The sequence below is a fragment of the Anopheles maculipalpis genome, chromosome X (genome assembly GCF_943734695.1).
Source record: "Anopheles maculipalpis chromosome X, idAnoMacuDA_375_x, whole genome shotgun sequence".
Lineage (NCBI taxonomy): Eukaryota > Metazoa > Arthropoda > Insecta > Diptera > Culicidae > Anopheles > Anopheles maculipalpis.
The window spans coordinates 14,572,689-14,596,655 of record NC_064870.1 but is presented as its reverse complement, the minus strand read 5'-3'; the positions used below and the strand labels follow the sequence as shown (position 1 = coordinate 14,596,655).

Sequence of the window (23,967 nt, the reverse complement as noted above, 5' to 3'; positions counted from 1 at the left end):
CCTCTAGTGGGGGTGGTGACGGGCACATGATGCGTTGGCGCAGCGGTGATGCAACGGCTCATCGTCGTACGACGTGCAGAAACTGTTGGATTTCTTTGGACCGGTTGATGGTTGACTTTTTGGGGCACGTTTTGCATTAGGGTCGCTAGGTAACGGAACATGGTGAGGCTCTTCGATTTTTGGCATAGTTACCTACTCAACAGGAGCCGCGATTGAAGCAGGATATTGATATTGTATGAGTTATTTTCACGAGTATGATCCGATGGCCAAGAAGTCCCGAGAGAATCGACCCTGTGTTCCACTGTACTCTTCATGTACTCTGATTTGAGCGCAGGGTACTCTGGATGGACTCCAGAAGCACACGGAGTCTAGCAGCGGAAGGGCACAAAATTAAGGCTGCATATATGATATCGGACCGGATTAAAGAGAAGCAACACATCGTGTCGTCTTGCACTGTTGAAAATTTTCGTACTTTGGGGAAAATATCAGACCATATCAGACGAAGCCTAGGGTCATCCCATACTTCGCCACTGCATCCGGAATCTTATTTATTTTTTAGATGTTTATATGTTTATATCTATCAGGACTATAAATAATTTCGTGTGGTTTTAGTGTTTTTGCGGGGAATTTTGCTTCATTTGCTTCAATGCGATCTATCGCAAGTCATTAGTGAAAGTTTATTGTGACCATACTCCATCAGAAAAGGGTAAGGTGGTGTAGGCGACAATGGCACCGGTCTTCACACAGCAGGATCGGAGTTCAAATCCTATCCGGCCTGTCCCCTAGAAGTGAGGACCCGACTATCCAACTTACGAGGTTATCAGCAAGTCTAGTAAGCCATTCGATAGCCGGCGTGACCTTAGAAGTCGTTAAGCCAAGAAGAAAAAGAAGAAGAAGACCTGGAAGGTCATTACGCCAAGAGGATTCTATACTCTACAAGAAAGAAGCAATTTTTCTTTGGAAAATGGAGACTAGCACCGGATATTCCTAGAAATATGAAGATACAGAATTTCAAAGCAACACTGAAGATCCTTCGCAAACGCAAGACAAACTTGCAAAGGCGTTTGAGGTAACTCAGACAGTCATTTGTCAACGTTTAAAAACTATGGAAATAATCCGTAAGATAAAACATTGTGTGCCGAACAGAAGCCAAGAGATCATCGACATCTCAGATCGAACATTCATGAAAAACTCGACCACATGTGGCAGCACCGGTTGAACAATATTTAAAACCACTGAAATGGAATGTCCTCCCCTTCCCGCCGTACAGCCCAGACAAGGCAGCTTCTGATTATCATCTCCATCTCCAATCGATGGAACATGGCCTAGCAGAGTAGAACTTCTATAAATTGGAAAACAAATGAATCGATGAATGCATAGATAGCGTCCGAAGAACCCTCTTTTTCTCGAAGGAATACATAATTTGTAAAAAAAATGGTGGGGAAAAAATAATAATCAACGATAGAATATGGTTTGAAAATTGAAAAAGTTTTCAATTCTTTATAAAAAAGCTTTCGATTTCGAAAAAAATCCGCACGAACTTATTTATAGTCCTGACAGCATTTAGATGGCATTCTTTAATTTCAGCGTCCTCCAAATCAACGCCAGTGGAAGCTCTTCTTGAAACGAAAAAATCTCCCTAAATTATCCGTCAATATTAGAGCGCCCATTAAAATCATATTTTTCGCGGAAATCCTACCAATCATCATCAATGATTGGAACAAATCATGGACTCTATATGAAACGAAAAGATCACTTTTTACCCTCATACATTGTGAAACTATATTTTTCAGCTAAATTGATCTCATTCAGATTATGAATTTCAGTAAAGGCGTTTTTGGTGAGGTTGTTGAGCTGCTTCAAATTTTTATGGTTTAACAGATTCTGCTGCACACATTTCGTGGTCAGAGGACATTGCAATGCTGCTCGAATTTGAGATGCTGTTCTCTTCTGATTCACTAATATCTATATCGACTCTACCGTGTGCCGTTACCGTCTCGTCCAAGGAGCCGTTGCGTCTATTCAGCTTCACAATGTAAATGAGAGTCTAGCAAGCGATTAGAAGCAGGCATGATCAATCAGAATCGAAGAGCCAGGAAACTATTATTCACAGTTTGTCATCTGCTTAAGTCACTGACAGGTTTAATGGTAGGCAAAGTTGGCAGGGCTGTTATAAAGGAGACTTTTTTGGGAAGCAGGAAACTAGTCGATCTAGGGGCCGCAAACAATCTCAGAGTCAGAGTCACAGTCACATCTCAGAGTCCCAGATATATCACTACCACCAACCACTTTTCTTCCCTCTTTCCCCCTATGAAACTTCGCGAAGCAATAGATGGGGACTCGATAATTCTTAAATCCTTCAACCGAAACTACGGACGGAATTGCTGCAAGGTATAAATGAGATAGGACCATCAGTATCATCAATGAATGATTATCGTGTACTTGGCAAACATCCATTTCAATGCCTTTCCAGCTTCCATTTGTAGCTTCACCAATCGCTTGCCGGATCCCATTATGATGTTCATCGATTGTTGTTGCCCCGGTATGGCATTGGCGCAATACTTTTGTATTATAATTTTGATTGTTCTCTGGCTCATGGTCTCCAACTCCCAGACGCTATTTTTATTGAAAGTGTGTTCACCGTTCGGTTGATTGTGATTGCGCAGTTTGATGGTTGTGGTTGTATGTAGTGTGCTTTTCGACAATTACCAGGGCTAGAATGTAAGGCGGATGCAATGCTGTTTATTGTTCTTAGAACTTGTATTCATTTACTTATTTATTTAATTTCAATTCAATTGACTGCTTAGGCCTCTTGACAGCGTGCAAGGGGAAATCACAACAGAACATAACTACGCTCACGATAGAGTAATCGCTGGACAATCGATGCTGCCGATTAAGAGACATGTCATGAAAGACAGATCATGAGTAATGAACCTAATATCTTCTTTCTCTTCTTCTTGACTTAACAACCTTCTAGATTACGCCGGCCATCGAAAGGGCAACCCGACTTGGCGATACCACGTAGTTATATAGTCAGGCCTCAACAACAGGGTAACGGTCAGGTTGGGGTTTGGGCCCCGGTCGTGGCGTGTGAAGACGTCACTTTACCAGGTTGGGGTCGCGAGCCCGCGGAAATAAGAGCTCTCCCTTCTCTGAAAGGGGACACTCCAAATAATCCCACCACCATTCACCAACCCACGACTACTCCGGAGTAATTACTCCGCATTACTGTGTAGTAAACTCAGGAGTATCTGCTCCGGATTAATCCGGATTTAACTTCTCATTATTCCGCAATAATTTCCGGATTAACTCCGGAATGCCTCGGAGTCGGATTAATCCGACTCTGGGAAAAATGAGGATTTACCCATCAGTGCTAACCCCTGCTATAGTGTATTCTTTGGTGTTCTTAAACATATTCCAACAAAATAAATTAACCTGACAACCACCAGCCTGTAGCTGCACTTACAATATATTCTATTAATAACGATCTGCCAATCCTTCTTAGTCACCTCCCACATCCTCTGACTGGGGTTATCGATTTTCCATTTCTCATTCGCAGTACCTTTCGCTTACAGGCGTTTTTTGTACGTCCTCGCTGGAAGTATGAGGAGGCTGTTTGGGAAAAGTATCAGATAGAAATCCGTTTCAATTTACTTCTTGACAAAATTCCCCTCCATCTCACGGTTCCTCCATACCATAGAATTAGCAGCCTCCCTTACCATCCCCTGAACCTAAGCAACGCACCTGGCAATAGAAATGTCTCCTGATTAAATGAGACATTCGCGCAAGCCATGTCACAGCCCGTCGCACCTTACGCAGATTTCGCCGCGCTTATATCCTTAACATCAGCCTTCTCTTGAGCTGTAAGGCGCTTTGGTAGCGGGTGAGTGTGTTCTCGGGTCGCATCCAACGCTCCAATCGGCCCATCATTCTTAACTAGCCCTCCGATTCCACTAACACCATTCCACTCTCAGAAGTTCCTGAAGCATTTGCAGCTTTTCAGCTACAGACAGCTTTTACCACCCTGGGAAGGCGGGGGGAGATGGTTCTAAGCAACATAGAGGAGGCCTCATCCATCATATCCGACATTATTAACAACGACCAATTCGTTTTGGGCTTCAGCTCGGGGCCCCTTTCCGCATCTGGATAAACCGTACATTAAGGAACTAGAAGACCATAATCTCTTTAATACTAACCAGCATGCGGCAAAGGCACGGTAAAGTACATTGCCATACTGGGCGATTTGTTAGAAACAGCCACCAGTAAAAGTTAGCTAAAACACACGAAACAATTAATAACTACAATACTCACTTCGGGGGAACGGTCCGGATGGGAGTTGAACCCCGATCCTTCCCACCCCCCCCCCCCCTCTCTCTCTCTCTCTTTCTTTCTTTTTCCCCTCTCTCTTTCTCTCACTCTTTTTCCTCTCTCTCTCTCTCTCTCTCTCTCTCTCTCTCTCTCTCTCTCCCTCTCTCTCTCTCTCTCTCTCTCTCTCTCTCTCTTCCTATACCTTACAATCCATACTAATATAATGTATTTCTATATCTGTAATTCGACGGAATATATCAGAGTGATAAAATGCATCATCTATCTCCCCACTCGTATAAATTTGTCAAAGTATAAATCAGCCAACGTGCGCCACATAAATTAGGGATTCAGGAATGGCTTCCGCTTCCGGTACTTGGAAATGTACTCCAGGATATCCATGTCATCGCTGGCCCTAAAATGAAATAAGAAAAAGAACGAAACAATTAACAACAAACCCGGAACCATAAGCTCTTCCACCAATCAGGACATACCGTTCTGTTGGATATATCATCATTCCGTTAACATTTATGCCAGTATCTTCTTTCTTGGTATCTTGTTTTTTAGTAGCGATCGCACTACTGTCACCGTCGGTCTCCTTCCGATTGGTACATCCGGGCGGACACTTGCATCCAGGATGGCAAGCACTTTCGTGCCGCTGGCAACCGCACCGTCGTGTCACACAGATACCCGTGCAGCTGCAGCTGAGACTGGAACTGTTAGCGGTTTTATTACCGTGAGCCTCACTTTCGCCTATGGGTTCTTGCGGCCGAGCCTTAAATTTATAACAAAAATAGTGTAAAATAGTTACTAGTAGTAGTGCGATGAATTTTTAAATAGATATAAGTAGTAGTGCTATAAATTGGGATGAATCCAATAACCGGTGAGGGTGAGTGAGTGATTTAAATCTTTCCAATGAATAATTTAAATGAACTCCACGCAAAGATCTTTTACAACTTTTTTGGTATTTGAATCGCAAATAGTGTTTCAACTCTTTTGGGAATCGATATTATCAAACTCACTCTCCAGGAGTTAATAATCGTCAGAGAGACTCGAATCGCAAGGTTGTTGCAACACTATTTTCCGAATCGTAAGGAGTGTTTAAATTCTTTTTGGATTCGAATCGTAAAGAGCATTGCATGCCACTTACTTTACGCTTGTACAGAGGTGTGCCGCGAAAATCAGGATCAAGCTCCTTTTCCAGCAGTTCCTTCGAGGGATCGTCTTCATTATTTTCCGAATCAGAGCCGTAGGATGTATCAGTGTCTTGATCAACGAAATCCATATGATGTTCCCGCAATCTCAACGGTAGCTGACATTTCCGGCGCGGTAGTTGTTGTTCTTCCGCTTGTAGTTTCTCCACCAGTTGCTTGTTCATTTCAAGCTCGTCTCGCAGTTCGTTAATGTGCCGGATCGCTTCCTCGTGTACGGTATCGGGCTGCGGAGGACCTACGGCGTTTTCGGCCGGTACGGCATCGGTCCGCTGCATTAGCAGAAACGCTAGCTTATCCTCGTACGTACGCTCAAGCTGTACCACCTGCTCCCGGTACTGCTTTTCGACCTGCTGCAGCTGGTCACGTGCCTGACATAATGCTTCCTCCTGGCATTCGCTCGTCGCCTTTAACTCCACCAGCTGGAAGCGTGCCTCGAACAGCTGCGTTTGGGTGTGGACCACTTGCTCCAGCACCTGGTTAAAGGATTCGCGCGCCTCGGGCAAACTGGCTAGTCCTTCGCTGAACGCCACCAGCAGCGATTCGGTGTCCATGTTGTGTATCTTCTGCTGCAGATCGGCAATCTGTGCGTTGCGATACTCGAGCTCGGTTTCACACTGGCGTATCTCGTCCTTCGCTAGCTGGATCTGCTGATTTCGCTCATCGATCGATCCGTCCCCAACCGGCTCATCGGACTTCACCGCCCCCAGCAACTCGGCGAGATCTTTCCGGAGCTGAGACAGCTTCTTCGACTGTTGGGTGCGCTGGCTGTGCAAAAGTTTGAGCGTAGCTGACGCTTCCACCGTATCGCACATCAACTCCAGCTCATGCTTTATCCATCTGGACGCCTCGGGACCCCGCATCACCGACCGGTCCGACGCACTCGTATTACGCTGTCGGCGTTCAAGTGTCTGTTTTAGTCGTCTATTCACCAGAATCGTTTCGTCCATCTTACGCTTCATAATAAGCTTCTGCAGCGTGTAAGTCGATTCGAGCTTCTTCAGCTCAAACTCCCGTTTTCGATCCTTTGCTTTGAGTTGGATGATTTCCTTCTCCCGGCTAACGCGCCACTGGCGGAAGTTCTCGCTCTCGGCGCGGAGTGCCTTCTGTAACTTGACACGTGTTGCCTTCATTTCCTGTATTTCAGAGCTTAACCCCGCAATACGTTGGGCATCGTGTTCGTTTAGCTTGAGTAACTTCGCCTGACGCATGGTTTTCTTTCGCAGCGCCGCCAGTTCGCTTTCGAGCTGCTGTACCTTCTGGCGACGTTCCTCCGCCAACTTGGAACGCTTTTCACTAGCACGGGTACTTTCGTGTTGCGCATTCAGCTCGGTCAGTTGTTCCTCGAGTTTGGCAATTTGTCGTTCGTATTCGCGCAATTGCTCGGTTAGCTCGCGTTCCCGGTTGCTGGTAAGTGTCTTTACTACTGAGCTGTTATCCATACATTTGCGGTGCAGTTCTTCTTTTATTGCGAGGTCACGTTTTAGCTGCCTCAGTTCGCTGTGTATGCGTATCTGCTGCTCGGTGTGGAATGTCGATCTATTCTCCATCTCCTCCGAACAACTTTCATTCTTCGTGTTAGTTACGCCAGGCTCAACGGTCGGATTCGGTAAACTGTGCACACCGAGCGCAATTTCTTCCTCTCTGTATTTCCGCAACAGTGCACCAATTTCTCGTCCCATCTCGCTCTCGGATGTCGCTTTGTACTTGCTCAGCACCTGCTCAATGTCTTCCAGCAGCTTTTCCCCCGTCATCGCACGCATCTCGTTCGAGCCGAGCTCATGCAGTGCCGTTTGTAGCTGTAGCTGTAAGTTCCGATTATTTTCCTGCAGCTTCTTGATACTTGCTGTAGTTGGACGGGTGTATACACTCGTCTCGGTCCTCGGCGATTGTATGTTTGTCTCCGTAACGCCACGCGTAAATTCTGGCTGAACCGAAAGTGGTTCTTGTCCTTCACCCTCCGGTGCGCCCCGACTCAGTGACAGTATCTTTAACCGCAATTCCTGTATGGTCGCTTCCAGCTGCTTGATGCGGGCCTGCTGCGGATCCTGATTAACGATCGGTTTATTCTTGATTTTACACACACGATTCGCGTACCGTAGCGTGCTGACCGATTCCGACAGATTGTAATCGGCCGGCGAAACGCAAGCAATCATCAGTGTGTACGAATTGCCACCGAGCGAATCCTGCAACAGTCGGGTAAGCTTCGAGGTACGGTACGGTATGTGGGTTTTGCCCGGACCACTGTTTGTGCTGGCCAGTGCCGTAATTACGTTTCCGAGTGCCAGCAAACATTTGTTGATTTCCACACCTTCCTTAAACCGATTGCCGGTCGTGTCCGTTTTTTTCGACCGTTCCGACCCGGCCAGATCGACCAGATGGAACTTCGACCGGATCACGTTGCTCGATTCGTCGAGTACCGTCTGTTGCATCGTGAGCGTAAAAATGGCGTGGCTTCGGCTGGAAACATTATTCATCGCGGTTGCACGTACGACCCGACCCGTCGAACCACGCAGCAAGCAATCGAACGCATCCTTTCTAGTGCTTGCCCGCACATCCGTTAAACCCTGTAAAATAATATCTCCAGCGGATGTTTCCCGAATCTCGAGCGGGTGCCGGTCGGTGCCACTTTTCTCCTGCAGCAAATCGTATACGTTATCCTGGTAAACCTCGATAAACGAGCAGCTTATACTGGTGTCCCGATTTGCACACAGTGCGCCATCCGTACGATCGTCAATCATCCGAAAAATATCATCGATGACCCTCGGTATAACGCCCATATCATCGCCCGTTTCGCCTGTAAAATTCGTTCCCATCGTATACGTTTTGCCTGAGCTTGTTTGACCGTACGCTAGGATGGTAGCATTATAACCGGCAAACAGCTTGGAAAGCAGCGGCGCGACCGACGTCTCGTACAGCTGCGATTGGTTGATGGAGGGCGCAAACACGTAGTTGTAAGAGTAAACGTCCGACCCTGTACGGCCACCGCACACGAGTATCTGGGGATGGTCTTGTGCGGCCTGCTCGACCATTGTTAGGCAGCCGCGTGCCTCCTCCGCCCGTGACATGGGCCGGATGCGTACCGCTACCTTCATACATTCTGGACCTGGCATGATGCCACACTACTGTAATAGGTACAAAAAAAAAGGAGCAAATTAGTCGGAAATGACGCCCTACTCCCGCGAATCATCGTATGTTATCGTATCACCTTACACGCACAACACTTACCGGCTCAATATGGCCGTGTTTCGTCTTGATGTTAATTGCTGCACTAACAAATATACACTCAATTGAAAATGGAGATTGAGTTGAAGTTCGCAGAGAAAAGAATTAAACTAGTTGAACGGTGAATCGGGAAGAAGTTTACAACACGGGAAAGTCCGTCGACCACGAATTGATGCCGATGAAAGATGAAATTGAACGATTAGAATTGTCCGTCTCTCAGCAGCGTCGTTCCGGGTATGCTTGTCATACAGGAAATAGCGGTTACATATATGAATGGTTTTGAAATTGACAGCTCGATTGACATCGCTTTTGACAGCTCGATGACATAGAGAGAGCGAAGTAGACCCAAGCGACAAAAAACCGCCTCACCGCGAAATCATATGATGGAACAAAAATACGTCGACTGGAAGATTTTTTACACCGAGTTTTCAAGTTTATAGTGCTAGTGATCGCGTTGGAATCGCAAAAAAAAGAAAAGAAGGTGAGAAAGCAGGTGACGGCATGAAGCAGAAAGGGCTAAAGAGTAATATATGCCTACAAGTTGCACGCAACAAACTCACACGCAAGCTCCAAGGTCGTTTGTGAACATGGCTAAGAAGAATATATTGAAAATATTAAAACTATTGGTTTATAAAATCCAAAACAGGTATAAGACTAGAGAAGGCACCCAATAGAATATTTTGTGTACAGCACTGTGAGATTTCAATTTAATTACACAGTGTGTTTTTGGTGGTGGTCAAAAGAGATAAAATAAATATGATGGGCTTGTTTACAGACCAATAGGATAATCGCCGTTCCTGCTTGAAAATTATGACTCGAGAGGAAACTCGGGCTGATGCTGATGCGTAAATACCACGCATGTTAGGTGTTGGTGGTAAAGGTCCGTATTCAGTGCGGTAGGCTCAGGAAAGTATTTTTCTTTTTATTTTGTGAATGGTCAATCTAGCAACAACCCGCTTTTTCAGAGACATCATATTTATCTCTTTTGACTACCATCAAAAACACACTGTGCAATAAAATTGAAATCTCACAGTGCTGTACACAAAATATTCTAGGGGGTGCCTTCTCTAGTCTTTTACCAATATTTTTATTCCTATGCATAATGGTCACAATATACCGTGATTTTTGACACAAGCTTGCATGAGATTAATCCCGTACAACTTGAGGGCCTTTATTACTCTTTAGCCAAAAATCGTTTGTTCCGTGCCAGACAATGTATATGTGAGCGCCAGGTTGAAGTATTGCACCAAGGCGTGTAGGATTGGAATGTGCTGTACACAAGCAAATGTCAGTTTGCGAATGTAAACAGCAAGAACTGTCAAGATGAGAACAAGCAAACATCGAACATTTTGTTATCACTGAGCTCGTGAGTTTCGGGTTGATAATTTGTATTAGGCTGAAGGGAAATAGGAACAGAAAAAAATCCTCCAAACAACGCAGCGGTAATGCAAAAGATCTTCAGTTTGAATGTTTTGGTTTGTGATGATGATTGGCCGTTTTGTTTTTATGTGCTGTTGCTCTTAAACAGGTGCAGTAACGGAGCGTCAACATACCCAAGCCGTGTAGTGTAGTTCAGTTTATTTGTGCACGAAATTCCAGCGCATAAAAAAGAAGGATCAGCAAAACAAGGTAGTGAAAAAAGAGATAAAAAACAACGTTAGTAATCGATATCTGTGGCGCGTTTTTGCCTGGTGTTAGAACCTTACCAAACAAACCGACCCGGGCGAGCGGTGGTGCCGTTGCCGGGCAGTATTTCCATGATCGTTGCGGTTAGGCAACAAGTCACCGCAGACGCGGATGGTTGCCGGATCAGGAGGCGGTGTGGTAGCACCCGCGATGCCGAAGCAACCGGAACCGGGCAGCACGCCCCACAAACGGATTGGGCTCGATACGAAAGATGCGCTCCAGCGTCTGCACGACGACATTGAATCGATGCTGACCGTGCACGAGGATCGGTTCCGACGTCAGTTTTGGTTAGAAAAGGTACGCTCCACACTGGTCGGGACCTCGACCAGTCCGCTTGGATGGTTTCCGGCGTTGGCTTCACTGGTGGCCGCACTATCGCTTACCGTGACCGGATACTATTGGTCGGCGGGACTGTTAGCGGGACTGCTGCTGCTAACCGTGGCCGTGGTCGTGCGGGAAAATAATCTGCGTAAAACGGAAATCTTTCGGAAGCTGCGCACGGTACTGACCGAGATACGGTTGGGCATTGTGCTTTGCAGCGAGTGGACGCTCGATAACTATCCGCACCTGTGCAGTCCCCTGTCCCCGTGCGTCACACTCCAGTGGACGTACCGGGATGGGCAGGTGGTAAATCTGCCGTGGGCATTGCTGGTGCGTGGCGACCATATCGTAATGCGGCCTGGGCAGGTATCGCCCGGCACCTGCCAGGAGGTTGGAGGCAAGGGACGACGCTTTAAGTGTGGCGAAACGTACGGACTGCAGCAACCCACGGAACCGCCGGTCAAACCAATCGCTCGCTCCCCGTTACCGGATTTAGTGTGCGTGGTCGAGGCGACACCGTACCTGGACATACTGCGCAAATCGTTGGACAGTTTCCTCGATCGGCCAAAAACGATTATCAACTTGCAGCGGGATCTGCTGGTTTCCCGGTGCCTGCAACGGTGGGGCCTGGGTGTGATACTCTTCATAACCGTCTCGATCGGCATACTGCGGAACGTGGGACTGTATCTGCAGGGCAAGCTGCCCACCAACTGGATGAATGTGTTTCTGCTCAATCCGACCGCTGCCGTACTGCCGCTGCTACCGCTCATCTTTCCCCTGCTCTGGATATCGATCAATCTGTGGGGTGTGGCACGGCTCGAAACGCTTCTTTCCATCCCGCAGGCTGTCATGAGGGCCCAGGCACAGAAATCGTTCGCCGAAGATCTCGACACACCGACGTGCGATCTGGATCACGTGAAGCTACCGAGGCGTACCGTCTTTTTCTATTGGTGGCAGCTACTGAAAGGCCGGTCAGAGCTCCTGGGGCGCAGTGCAAGCGTAGTACAGGTGCTCGGAACCATCACGGTAGGTCAACGAACAAAAATGGAAGGGTGGACACTAGTGATGGACGCTATGGAGCGCATCCAATCCGGATCCGGTCCGATTTCAATCTAGAGAAGAGTTTTTTTTTAACACAGACATACACTTTAACATGCGTTCATTCTTTTGCTCCTCCTTAGGCTCTTTGCTGTGTCGATAAGAAAGGTATCCTATCGTGGCCTAATCCGACTGCCGAAAAAGTGTTCTTTCTGCGCAATGCACGTGAAGGTGACCACAACACGGACCAGTCCGAGCAGAGCAGTCTCAATTCACAGGTATAGTTGCATCCGTGGCGACCAAGGTTCTGCTAAGTCGCCAAAACACACACACAAACACACACACACACACACACACACACACACTCATTGCTGCACGGCCAACAGGTTTTGTCATGTTTAGAGTGAAATCGATGAAAATTCATCAACTGCATTCAATCCCAACCTATCGCTATCAGTGGCGGATTATATGGGTGTAGTTGGAGAGCGATTGGGGGGCCTCGACAATCGACGGGGAGCCTCGGGAGCCTCGGAGAGAGAGGTCTAACCGGCCGGGGGCCTAGACCGCAGGCTAAAAAATCCCTTTAGATGTGGTATCATTATACCAAAACACTTGATTTAATGACAGTGAAACCGCTACAGCGTGGTGTTATGTTCACGGTATACATTCTGCCAAGGGCCACTAAACACCTTGATCTGCCACTGATCGCTACCAACCTTTCGCTGCAGCCCTTTTCCAAGTAGAAACCGTATCGGCAATTAATTGGATTACTTTATTATATTATCCATTCATTTCCCACCCCCATATCGCCTGTCCTGTTTTTTTTGTACCCCATCCAACCAACCAGCACAACACGCACAAAAAAAGCGTCTTGCTGGTTTGAATGCTTGTTTTTTTTTTATTTAACTATCCTATTGTTTAGGTTTCGAAAGTGAATAAGTACTACTTTTTTTATTTTTCGATTTTATTTCAAATATCTTTTACCGAGTACTTTAACCCAAGGATGAGCAACCTTTTCGAGCTACGGGTCGCATTGCAGGATGCATTGATGTTATATTCTTGCAATATATTTAGTTATGTAATTATACGTAATTAATATGTATATAACGTATGTATTTAAAAAAAAGCGTAAACAAATGTTCTGATTTTTCATGGTCTTACGCTGTCACCTGGTGATAGTTCCACCGGTCAATGGTCAATTTTTTATAATTTTTTTTATTTCGTTTATTTATAGAAGTTTTGTGTCCCTGAGACTACATTCACATCTCGTCAGTGGTCACTGACGTTATGGCATAGACCAGTGTGATTTATAGTACGAAAATCCTTAAAATAGCTACCACGTGCATTAAAATGTACCACAAAGATGGCGAAGTGGTGTTATATACTCCAAGCGAGCACTGGAAAAAAGGAGCGTTAAGAGATTCTGGCAGAACCTAAGAAGCCAACTTTACTCCAATTGAATAATTGCAATTGAAATAGGCGACCTTTTAAAAGAATTAAAATTTAGAATAAAAAGTTTTTAATTGGATTCATTAGCAAAGCACCAGTCGGTTTCTGACTCCCTATTGAGCTCAGTTCCTATCCCTATGAGCTCAGCCCAAACAAATCTTGCATTAGGCTTAAATTGTTATTTATTTTTATGTATAATTAAATATGACGGTACAATGTCGTATTGTCAACACCGCTTGTGATGTCTAAATTGCATAAACATAATGACAAGGCATTGGGCTAAAATTGTATTATAACATATATATTATATGTTTTTTTTTGTTTATCCCGGGCATGCTCGGTTGCAGATAGCATACGTGTTAGGATGGTTTTACACCAATACCTACATGCAAATATATTGGAAACATCACAATCACGGTCAGAGCCTCCGGCAAGCAGGTATTTTGTCTTTGTCGCATTGATCCTCGTCCCAATTCTATTGGCCTCGCGTTTCAGTCGGATGTACGCCTAGCAATGTCTATGTTATCCGCGAAGCCAATGAATTGGAGAGATCGGGTGAAAATCGTGCCCCAAAAATTGATTGATTTGCCTCCTACATATTCAGCTTGTTAGCTTCTAACGAAATCTGCAGCAAGGGGTGCAAGCCTGCAGAAGAGCATTCGGGACAGGATCTTATAGGCAGCATACAGGACTTTTATGTCCCGGAAGTTATCACAGTCCATTCTGTCGCCCTTTTTGTCCACTGGGTGTATGACACCCAGTTTCCACTCGTCCGGTAGTTCTTCCTGGTCACAAATCCTAACAATCAGCCGATGCATGGTGGTGGCAGGCTTCATGGAAAATATTAAATTATAAATTATTTTTACAAATAATGGCAAATCTTTCTCTTTTTAAATACGAAATATGTACTAAATTTTTGACTCGCAAGTTGTTTGCTGAATAGCCTTAGTTTTGCTTTGAAAGCTTTAATTTATGTCACGCAATTCATTTAGGAATTGCAATTTTCCGAACAGTAAAATACACAAAATATTCATTTTTTCTTGTCAAATCTATCAAGGAGCAAAATATTCCAACCATATTGAATCTTGTATTTGTGGAAAGGGATAGCTATTCATCTTAAAAAATGTTGTTTTTTTTTCAAATCAAACACTCGTTTCAGGATATCCACTTCTGCTTTGCGAAAAAAACCTTCTTCTTCTTGGCTTAATGATCTCTAAGGTCATGCCGGCCGTCGAAATAATGGCTTTCTAGACTGCCGAGTTGGTTAGTCAGTCCTCACTACGGGGGGACGGGTTCGGATGGGAATTGAACCCCGGTCCAGCCGTTTGAAGACCGGCGTCGCTGTCGCCTAAACCACCGGGCCGCCCCCGCTGGTGTAGCGAACAAACCTCTAAAAAATAAATAGTATCACCATATTCGTATTGTTTTTCACTAAGAAATGTCTTAAACTCTCGGTGATTGCTCGGGCTCGCAAAAAAAATAATAGGTTCACCGACAGATTTTAAAACATTATTGCCAATGCGGCCCGCAGGTCACAGGTTGCTGATGCCTGCTTTAACCAACATAGTGGCGTAGATCACATGAGTTTACTTAAGCGAAAAAGATGGATGTATTGTTGAAATCTCTTCATCCTGCTGATCAGCAGCAAACCCTTCCAAATCCTTCCCGTTTCCTGCCCTCTCATTCATTGCAGCACAGCACAGTTCACCAATACTTTACCAATGCTACCAATGCTTGTTAACATCGGTTGTTAATTTTTACAATTATCAAAACAACAAAAACCCAACTATTTTACAGTGCTGCCAGGAGCATTACCACCCACTCTCACATATCATCGAGCTGGTGATTAATAGTGTTCTTTTTTATGGTTTATCTTTATGCAATTTCTTCTTTTTTGTTTGTTTGTTTGTTCTATTGTTCTCGTATGTATCGTTTGCTACGCTATCCGTTGTATATGAAGTTGCACTGAGCTGCAGCTTTTGTCCAGTTTTTCTATCGTGTCTTAGTTCTTAAGTTAGTTTTGGGGGGTTTTTGTAATTAATACGAGCAAAATGTTGGACTAGTTGTGCAGGAGATAGGCAGCTTTTATGGGTGTAGTTGGACATTCCTTTTCTTTAAACCTTTTATTTTGTTTGAAACTGGCTTTGACTTATGTGTGTGTATGTTAGTGTATTGTATGTGCTTTTCGTCCTACTTTTTCTATGTGTGGGTAGAGATTTATTTGAACCAGAGTTAAATATTAACATTAACATCCCTCGTCTCTTGTCTGTTGAAGATTTAACGGGGAAATTTAGAATCAAAGCTGCCAGACACTAAGTTGCCCTAGGCTTGGACATCGAAAAAAAAATGTCATCTGTTATACTTTCACCAATATAGTTATCTATCCATGCCCTAGGCCAGCTGTTACCTGAGCAAGTGTATTTATATATTTAAAAAAAATTAAATATATTATATTATATTTAATTTAATATACTAAAATGTTGTGAGTGAGAGAGTTTAATTCTCCATGTGAAACTATGGATTCAAATCAGCCCACAGAGTTTTTGTCACTCTTTTTTTTACTCACTATTATCACTCAATTATTATGACTCATTCTTTTCTGCTTATTCTCACTTCCGGCCGACTAATGGCTCACTCTCTCTCTCTCTCTCTCTCTCTCTCTCTCTCTCTCTCTCTCTTCGGTTCCTACTCGCTCACTCATTGATATACCCTCTGTGCGGACTAATAACTCGCTCTTTTCGTTTTATACTCACTCACTCACTTACTTTGTGCGCCATATAATACCATGATACCTTGGGAGGGTGTCTAAGATCCAAAGAGAGTTTTTCACCTCATGATACTACTTCGCACACAGAGTGAGTGAAAAAGCGAGTATAAAGAGAAACGAGAGTGAATCATTAGTCGACACATAAAGTGAGTGAGTGACCGAGTGAGTAAGTATAAATCGAAAAGAGTTAGTGAGTATAAACCGAAAAGAATGAGTCATTAGTCGACACAGAGAGTGAGTGAGTATAATTCGAAAAAAGTTACTGTGGAGCTTTACTTTATCATGAATCTTTAAAGAGTGAGTGAATGACTTAAATCTCTTTACTCACTGGCATTGAGATGGAGAGAAAAAGGATCGACAAATGAGTATGAACAATATACAGAAATGTTTTGGCATTAGTCAAGCATGATTCCACAATGTGAAGTGCTGGGACAAACATAAAGAAGAAAAGCGAAATAATTTCGCTATTAGTGAGGCGACCAAGTAACGACAATGTTTTCAAACAGAGGAATGAATAAAATCAGGACCAGATCTTTGTGAGTGTTTGAGGTTGATCAAAGACGACATGACAACATCATCATCAACCATCAAAATAAGATGAGAATTTGAATAAACCATGCGTCTGAGAGTCACCAATAAATGGAGACGATTCAACGCCCGTTGATCCAAGTAGATGCCTGAGTTTTATGAATTATTGATAAAACTATATGTCTCCGAGGCGTCCTTTTTCTATTTGGCCTAACGACTTCTTGGCAGCACCTTTCGGCAGCATCTCAACGTATATGTAGTCGACGATGCTGACTTTTGACCCCAGATAGAAATAGTTTTGGACGAAAACTGCATGTAAAACAAAGCCTTAAACCAATGGTGTCTATATCATCATTGTATGCCCGGATCACGGATGAACTTTTCTAGCGTCTGATAGAACCATTGTCAAATCCTGGACTCGTAATACTGATACTACTTTCTGTTTGTATGTGGCTGGCCCTGCGCTCAAAATGAATTCATTCGCTATTTAAGTAATTCGCATCATATCGGAAGTGATTGTAACGTACCCGTGGATGGCTTTGATGCATAGCTTCTATATGTTCTACACATGCTAATTATGTTACAGGCTTGCCTATTTTTTGCCTCAGCAAAAACAAGTTGACTGTTACTGTGACCTAAAGTGGTAGTTATTTGCACAAACTTTGTTTTACCTTTCTTATCAAAAAAGATTAAGAAACTGTTCTTTGTTTTGTAGCGGAAGTAGTTGCCAACCAAAAAAAAGTCTTCAAAATTGTGATGTTGTGGCATGCAAATATTGGTACATGTATCTGTCTATCGCTCTGTTCTTTTGTCGATGTTAGCTCTTCGTTTGGTGTTTATTTGCGCTGTTATCGGTTAAAGTAAAAACAATTTTTGTCCTATAGACTTATCTGTTTTTGTTCTGTTTTTTCCTCATTAACTGGATTAGTATAAATTTCTTATTACATGTCTCTCTCTCTCTTCCTCTCTCTCTCTCTCTCTCTCTCTCTCTCTCTCTCTCTTTCCTTGCTGATCTGTTTTCGTTTCACCTTCTCAGAGCTCGCAGAAGGAACCGCTCGGGGCGATTGCGGAGGTGCTTGATCTCACGCACGACCAGCACAGCCCGTTCAAGCTCGAGTTTGACGATCACGACTTTAAAAACCATCTAACCTCGCTGAAACCACTCGGTAAGTGTAGCGCAATGCAAGTCGTCCAAGACGGATATGTATCTATAGTTGTGCCATAATATCTTCCCGTACACCGCAGGTATTGCCATCCTGGTAAACACGTGCTGTCCACTGACGCAAGCTCACTATGCCAAGTTCTGTGGCCACGTGACGGCAGCCGCGATGCTTGATAAGGATCTCGTTCCGGTCACCAATCGGTATGCGATTGTTGAGTCGAGTTTGAATTGCTTTATGCATGGGTATGTACTAGACATACCAACGTCTAGTTTTTTGGTGTTTTCTATCACTTAATTTATTCACCTTCTGTTATCGTTTCACCATCCTCACGCCCATCCATTTTGTGGCATTAGCATACGATTCGTTTTCTTTCGAAAAGAAAAAAAGATGACCTGTAAAATGGTTCCATGAGATGGTTTATATCCATACTTGTCGGTTGCGTGTACCTGGTCGCCCTAGTTTGCTACGGGGACATCAGCAATTATTAAATTCTTTTCAAATAATTCCAGTACATTAATAGCTTCCATTTTTCTCTTTCAACACAAAATGGAGATACAACGCTTACCAATTTTCTTAAGATTAGATTGATGAACTGGTTTTATGTTTATTAGCTACATGCAGACACGCGTTGCACAAAATGAAGAAACCGCAATGTAGGTAAATAATGTATATACCGTACCTTGTGTCCACAGCTCACAAGCGTATCGCGTTACTTTGGATCTGTTTGTACGATAAAGTTTGGTTTGTTATAGTTTATTACTCATAATCTTCAAATCCACCACCAAAGTCCGTTCGCCATCACCAGCATCCCTTTTTTTTTGTTTTTCTTTGTATCGTTATGTCACTAATAGAGGTACCTTATATCAGTCGCTACACTGCTCTAACAAGTACACATTTTATGTATACTTGTGATGTTTTTTTTGGTTCTATTCTAACGTTAATGGATGTTTTCACTTGTAACTACTTCTTATTGGACGCGGGTTGATTGTTGGTTGGTTGGTTGGAATAGTCTAAACAAAATGGCGTCTGAAATCATGAAGCCAGAAATTACAGTTCGAATTGGGAGAAACAAATACTAGTTCGATGTCACAAACCACCAGCAATTAATGCACCTAACTACACCTAAACCAACATCTTTAGTAATCCTCACGTCCAACTGGTTTTGTCGATATAGATACATCTTTCTTCTGCTGTTTTCTTTTCGTTGCTCATGTTTCCAAGTGACCACAGCTTTCATACGTTGTAGCAACACAGAATGATTAGTAGAAGCTTTTTTTTCTTGTTTTGGGACCTTGGAGGGGGGGGGGGGGGGGAGAGATTGTTCTTTTGGTTTTGTTTTGCTATGTGTGATGTGGCTTTATTGTGATAACTTTTACATGTGTAACTGGGTTGGAGATTGTTGCGTTAGAATTGCAAGTAGTAGAACCTGTGTTGTGTGCGGGTAGTTCAACCCTATTACATGGACTGCCTGATGCTGTTTTGGTTTGAGCCAATTTTCCAATTAGCTAAGAATTTCTTGAACACCAAAGCGTGGGTAACTTAAGGTCTTGTAAAGATGTGATGAAAAATTTCTGATAAAGGAGTTAGTCAAGCAGCTGTATTGGTCAATAACACACGCAAATGAAGCGTTTCATTTTGCGCAGTGTTTTGAATGATTCGCTCAAACTTTCAAGCATTGCAGGGTTCCCAAGTCAAGAAGTACAGGTATCTGCAACACTAGAACGATGCACGATTCGAGAGATATTGTGATCGCCAATAATATAGGACCATCTTCTATTGCACATCAGGTAGAAGTGAGATTGTGAAGTCAATTTTCAATGAATCTAATTACTTTTTGTTTAAGATTTACTTGAACATTTCGAAAACACGCTCCTGCCAGTGGATGCATCATGAAATCAGTTATTAATCGCCTTTTTCGATTCTCGTGAAAATATGACTAAATCACATAAGATAAAATAAGACAATTCATCAATTTTAAAACTCTAACTTAAAATTCTTTATAGCTTTAGGCATCCCTTCTTTACAATTATATCAGCTCTAGGTCTGGTTAGTTGTGCTAATAAAAAAATGATTTTTTGGATTGAAATTTTTTTAAGCTTACAAGGTATCTCGATCCACATCCACACTAGAACTATAATACTAGTCATTTTGACTGGTTTCATACCTTATTAATTATTTTTAGTAAACAAAACCGTCGATGTTGATGCATAAATTTTGGACATTCAATAGGATGTGTTCATGTCTATGAATTTATAAATTAAAAATCTAATGTTATATATTAAGTTGCGTCATGAGCAATTGTACCTTTTTTTGTTTGTTTAAAGAAAGACGGCCTAACCGTAATGCTAGCAATTCGGTAAACTTATACCAAGGCGAAGTATTGAAATCAGCCCCTTTTGAAAAGTGGACATGAAAGTGGTTTTATAGTATTGGCGGTCACTGTATATGATATTAGAAGATTATGGCACCAAAACCACACCGTGTTAGCAACACTGTTCACACTGATAAAACAACTGTCCCAGTCACCGTCAATAGCAGAAGCCTTTGGACTGTTTGGTGTTTCTCGAATCGCACATTTGTCGTGAACATGTGGAAGCTTGTTTTTTTTTTCAAAATTTTCCATGTCCAACTGGTGTATGTGTGAGTGTGTGTGTGCGAGTGTGCGTGTGCAGTATGTTAAAATGTATTTATTGAACTATTGACCGACTTTCCATCTTCCTGTTACCTCCGTACCGTACAAACGCCTTCAACAGTCGGTGCCTATGTGAGCTCGCGAAGCAGATCGGATTTTCGCCGCAGGCTCGTGACATCTTCCAGCTTGAAGGTCAAATTTCGAGCTATCGCCATCTGGTACTGTACCGTTCACCGTGGCACACAATTTTCATACAAGCACGCCGTTCGCAACTAAGCAATCTGTTCTTTCTATTCTCCTTCCTCCGTGCAACTTGCAGCAACCGGATGTTGTGCGGCGCGATATACGATTCGCACGGTCACTGCAGCTAGCGACGAAGGTAAAGGTTCCGTTCCCGCACTCACTGTCGGTGGTAATGCGGGAAATTAACAACGGTTCGCTCCAGCTGCTTACCCAAGGTACGGCGGACATAGTGCTGGACTGTTGCGATGACTATTGGGATGGGCAGGATCTGCAACCGTTAACGGAGAAGGAGCGGAAACGTGCGCAAGACTTTTACCAACGTTCGGCCCTGACCGCGTACTGTACGGCGTTTGCATATAGGCCGCTGAGACACGGCATTAGTGGAGCTCTGTCCGGTGGGCCTAAGGGTGGTAGTGTCGCTTATCTGGAGCTACCGCCGGAGAGTAAACATCGGCGGGATCTGTATCGGCGCGAAAACTATAGCGATTTGGTCGGTGGTGGTCAGTCACTGATTGGGTGTGCCGATTGTGGTACGGACAGTGTGGATGGAGGTGTTGGTGGTGGATTGCGTGCGGGAGGTAGTGTGTTGGGTGGAGGTGGTGGTGTAGCTCCACTAGCCCATCATTCCATTTCCACCGATTCGCTCCTGTTTACCGATACCCGGGACGACGACATCTCGGATGTGGATGGGTGTTACCGGATGCAGTGCCATCAGGTGTTTATCGGCATGGTGACGATGCAGTACCAGGCACAAACAGACATTGTGCAGCTGATCGAACGACTCGAGCGGGCCTGCATCCGGTTCGTGCACTTTAGCAAAGAGAACGAGCTACGGTCGCGCGTGTTCTCGGAAAAGATGGGTCTGGAGAGTGGATGGAACTGTCATATCTCACTGCTTAGCGATGCGGACAGCCGTTCGTCGACGCCGACACGTGAGGCAGGAGGCGAAAGTGGTGAGGATACGGGTAATGGTGGGTCCGAGACGGCGGGTGTGTGTGGCGGGGGGGAGCGCGCCCGATTGCTAGACTCGCTGCTAACGCCTGGTACGCTCGAAGCGTCAAAACCGCTCAGCTCGTCAGCACCGTGCGCCATCTCCAATCCGGACTCGAACAGTTTGGTCTGCGGTGGCGTTGTTGCTGCCGGACGCGCATCACCAGCACCGAGCGGGCTTACCACGCCCGGCGAATGTGAGGATGGGGGACAGGATGGCAAACAGCAGCAGAAGGTGGTCGGAGGCGGTGGGCACTGTCGGTCACTGAGCTGCCTGACGGACAGCACCGAACAGAGCGCCCCGATCAACTTCGACATGTCGAATCGGGCCAAGTTGCCGCGCGGCATCGAAAACATCCGACCGCACCTGGAGCACGTGGACAATGTGCCGCTGCTGGTGTCCCTGTTTACCGACTGTTCCGCCGAAGCGACGCGCGAAATGCTCAACATCATGCAGCAGTATGGCGAGATCGTCGTCTGTCTCGGATCGTCCGCATCGAACTCCAACTCGGAGATCTTCCTGCAGGGCGATTGTTCGATCGCGATCGAACCACTGTACCCGCAGGTATGTCAAGAGTTTCCCGCCTATAGTGAATCGAACATCTACAATAATCGGGCCCGGTTGGGGTCAGCGAACGGTGGCGGTCCGGGTGTTGGTACACCGCTGCCCGATCGATGCAAAACCATCTCGCCAGTCTATCTGAGTCGCATTCTCAATTCGATCTCCTGCTCGATCGCAACCTGCCGGGACGATCCGATCTCGATCGTGGCGGTGATTGAGCTGTCGCGCCGCTTCATGGCCGGTTTGTGGAGTTGCGTGCAGTACTGGGCGTGCTGTGGGGCATCGCTCGCCATTATGAACACCATTACCGCAATCCTGTCGCTGCCGCCGATGGTGATGCCGCTGCACACGCTTTACCTAATGTGCATAGTGGTGCCGCTGGTCGCCTTGACGTTGCTGCGCGTTGAACCAGACCCGGCGCTTATGAAGCGTGCCACGGGCAAGAAGCAGAAAACGCTCAGCTCCCGACTGGTGCTGTTTGTGATCTGGTGCTACGGGATTAAGTTCGCCATGGCCATTATTGTTCTGGTGCTTGCGTATTGCACATTCCTGTCCCATCCGATCGAGTTGTTCGCTGGTGGTGGTGGTGGTGGTGTTGGTGAAGGCACCAGGCGCCAGCAGGATGATCCCGAAGCGGTAGTACAACGGGCTGTCGGCGAAACAGAGCAAGCACTGGCCGGTGATCTACATCTGGCCCGTTCTTTCATACTGCTCGGTATCGTACTACACTTCGTGACCATTTCCGCGTCATTCGTTCATCGCGATTATAACTGCTTCAAGCGTAGCCCGCTCAGCAATCTCTGCTGGGTGTCCGTGGTGGCGCTACTCCTGCTGGTACATCTGGGATTGGTTGTGCTGCAGCTTTGCACCGACGACTATCTCTGGCAGGAGATGGAACGCGTCTGGCCGATTGTGCTGTGCATCGTGGTAACCGTGTTTGCCACTTTTCTTGCAAGCGAATTCTTCAAGTGGGAAGAAATCAAGTGAGTAAACATTTAAAACAGAGTGTTGTGCAGAATCCTAAAACCAATTCTTTTCTTATTCTGCTAGAGTCAACAATCGCTACATCCGCCGGGCAAGGTTAGACTTCGGTACGAAGCTCGGTATGAACTCGCCATTTTGAAAACGACCACCGATGCTCACAAACCTAGCCATTCGCTTGTGTTTGTTGGCTAGTTTATGGAGACTTTAAATCATTAGGCTTCATTCGTCACTCCGAGCATGTTCCATGGAGGAAGTAGGAAGATATAGGTCAATTGTGGAAGCTTACACAAAGCAACGTTTAGAAGATGTTAAGCATCCTAGCCCAGATAATGTGACTGTTATAGTATCTCGTTGACGTTTTTTTTTAACTTTTACTAGAGTAAAATAACGCGCATTTTGAACGATGATTCACCGCTGTTTGTTCCGTTCGCATGTATTTTGTATTTTGTTGAAATCGATTGGTGGCGGAGCAGACAAGGATAATATTTAAACAAAAAAAATCCACTAGGCCAGGGGTCCATTTACACGAAGGCTGAATTTAAACTGAGCTGCTAGCATAAATAGCGAATTGCGGTGCTGATAACCAAGAAGGTTATTAAATGCAAGATGGTATTGCGATATCGGTGCCGGTCTTCATACGGCGGTTTCCCCGTATTTGAGGACTGACTATCCTACTACGTGGTAGGAACAAGTCTTGCAAGTCATTAGATGGCTGGTGCGACTTATAAGTGTCGTTAAGTCAAAAAGAAGAAAAAGAAGAATGTTCCTAAAGATTCGCTGTCCTCTGTATAACCCGCCTGCAAGGGTTGAAGTTACAATTTTTGGACACTCGAACAAGTTACCAGTTGTAGGCGGTACATAGT

The 23,967-nt window shown here is 44.9% G+C and overlaps 2 protein-coding genes across 3 annotated transcripts; one reads left to right on the top strand and one right to left on the bottom strand.

Annotated features, from left to right (window-relative positions):
• Positions 1-4,647: 4,647 nt before the first annotated feature.
• LOC126563764 (chromosome-associated kinesin KIF4A) lies at positions 4,648-8,629 on the bottom strand. Its single transcript, XM_050220481.1, has 3 exons — positions 5,456-8,629; positions 4,800-5,080; positions 4,648-4,720 (listed from the first exon to the last, which is right to left on the bottom strand). Exons 1-3 carry the CDS (start codon positions 8,627-8,629, stop codon positions 4,648-4,650), a joined length of 3,528 nt encoding a protein of 1,175 aa, XP_050076438.1.
• A 1,946-nt stretch (positions 8,630-10,575) lies between these two features.
• On the top strand, positions 10,576-23,246 carry LOC126565933 (transmembrane protein 94). 2 transcript variants are annotated; one of them, XM_050223170.1, is made up of 8 exons: positions 10,576-11,774; positions 11,930-12,064; positions 15,033-15,077; positions 17,567-17,696; positions 17,776-17,893; positions 20,447-20,543; positions 20,645-23,103; positions 23,171-23,246. In XM_050223170.1, the coding sequence occupies exons 1-8, from the start codon at positions 10,578-10,580 to the stop codon at positions 23,241-23,243; spliced, it is 4,254 nt and encodes a 1,417-aa protein (XP_050079127.1). In that variant the 5' UTR covers positions 10,576-10,577; the 3' UTR covers positions 23,244-23,246. The 2 variants fall into 2 exon arrangements, with proteins under 2 accessions (XP_050079127.1, XP_050079187.1); XM_050223230.1 differs by lacking the exon at positions 15,033-15,077 and having other exon boundaries at positions 17,776-17,935.
• The last annotated feature ends 721 nt before the right edge of the window (positions 23,247-23,967 follow it).

What these genes read in the sequence shown, in the direction of transcription:
- LOC126563764 (XM_050220481.1), bottom strand. Translation starts at nt 8,629, where the DNA reads ATGCCAGGTCCAGAATGTATGAAGGTAGCGGTACGCATCCGGCCCATG. An exon ending in CACCTCTGTACAAGCGTAAA is followed by an intron (nt 5,081 to 5,455) that starts GTAAGTGGCATG and finishes TATAAATTTAAG; the next exon opens with GCTCGGCCGCAAGAACCCAT. An exon ending in ATGATATATCCAACAGAACG is followed by an intron (nt 4,721 to 4,799) that starts GTATGTCCTGAT and finishes ATTTCATTTTAG; the next exon opens with GGCCAGCGATGACATGGATA.
- LOC126565933 (XM_050223170.1), top strand. Translation starts at nt 10,578, where the DNA reads ATGCCGAAGCAACCGGAACCGGGCAGCACGCCCCACAAACGGATTGGG. An exon ending in TCTCACATATCATCGAGCTG is followed by an intron (nt 15,078 to 17,566) that starts GTGATTAATAGT and finishes TCACCTTCTCAG; the next exon opens with AGCTCGCAGAAGGAACCGCT. An exon ending in TTTCGAGCTATCGCCATCTG is followed by an intron (nt 20,544 to 20,644) that starts GTACTGTACCGT and finishes TGCAACTTGCAG; the next exon opens with CAACCGGATGTTGTGCGGCG.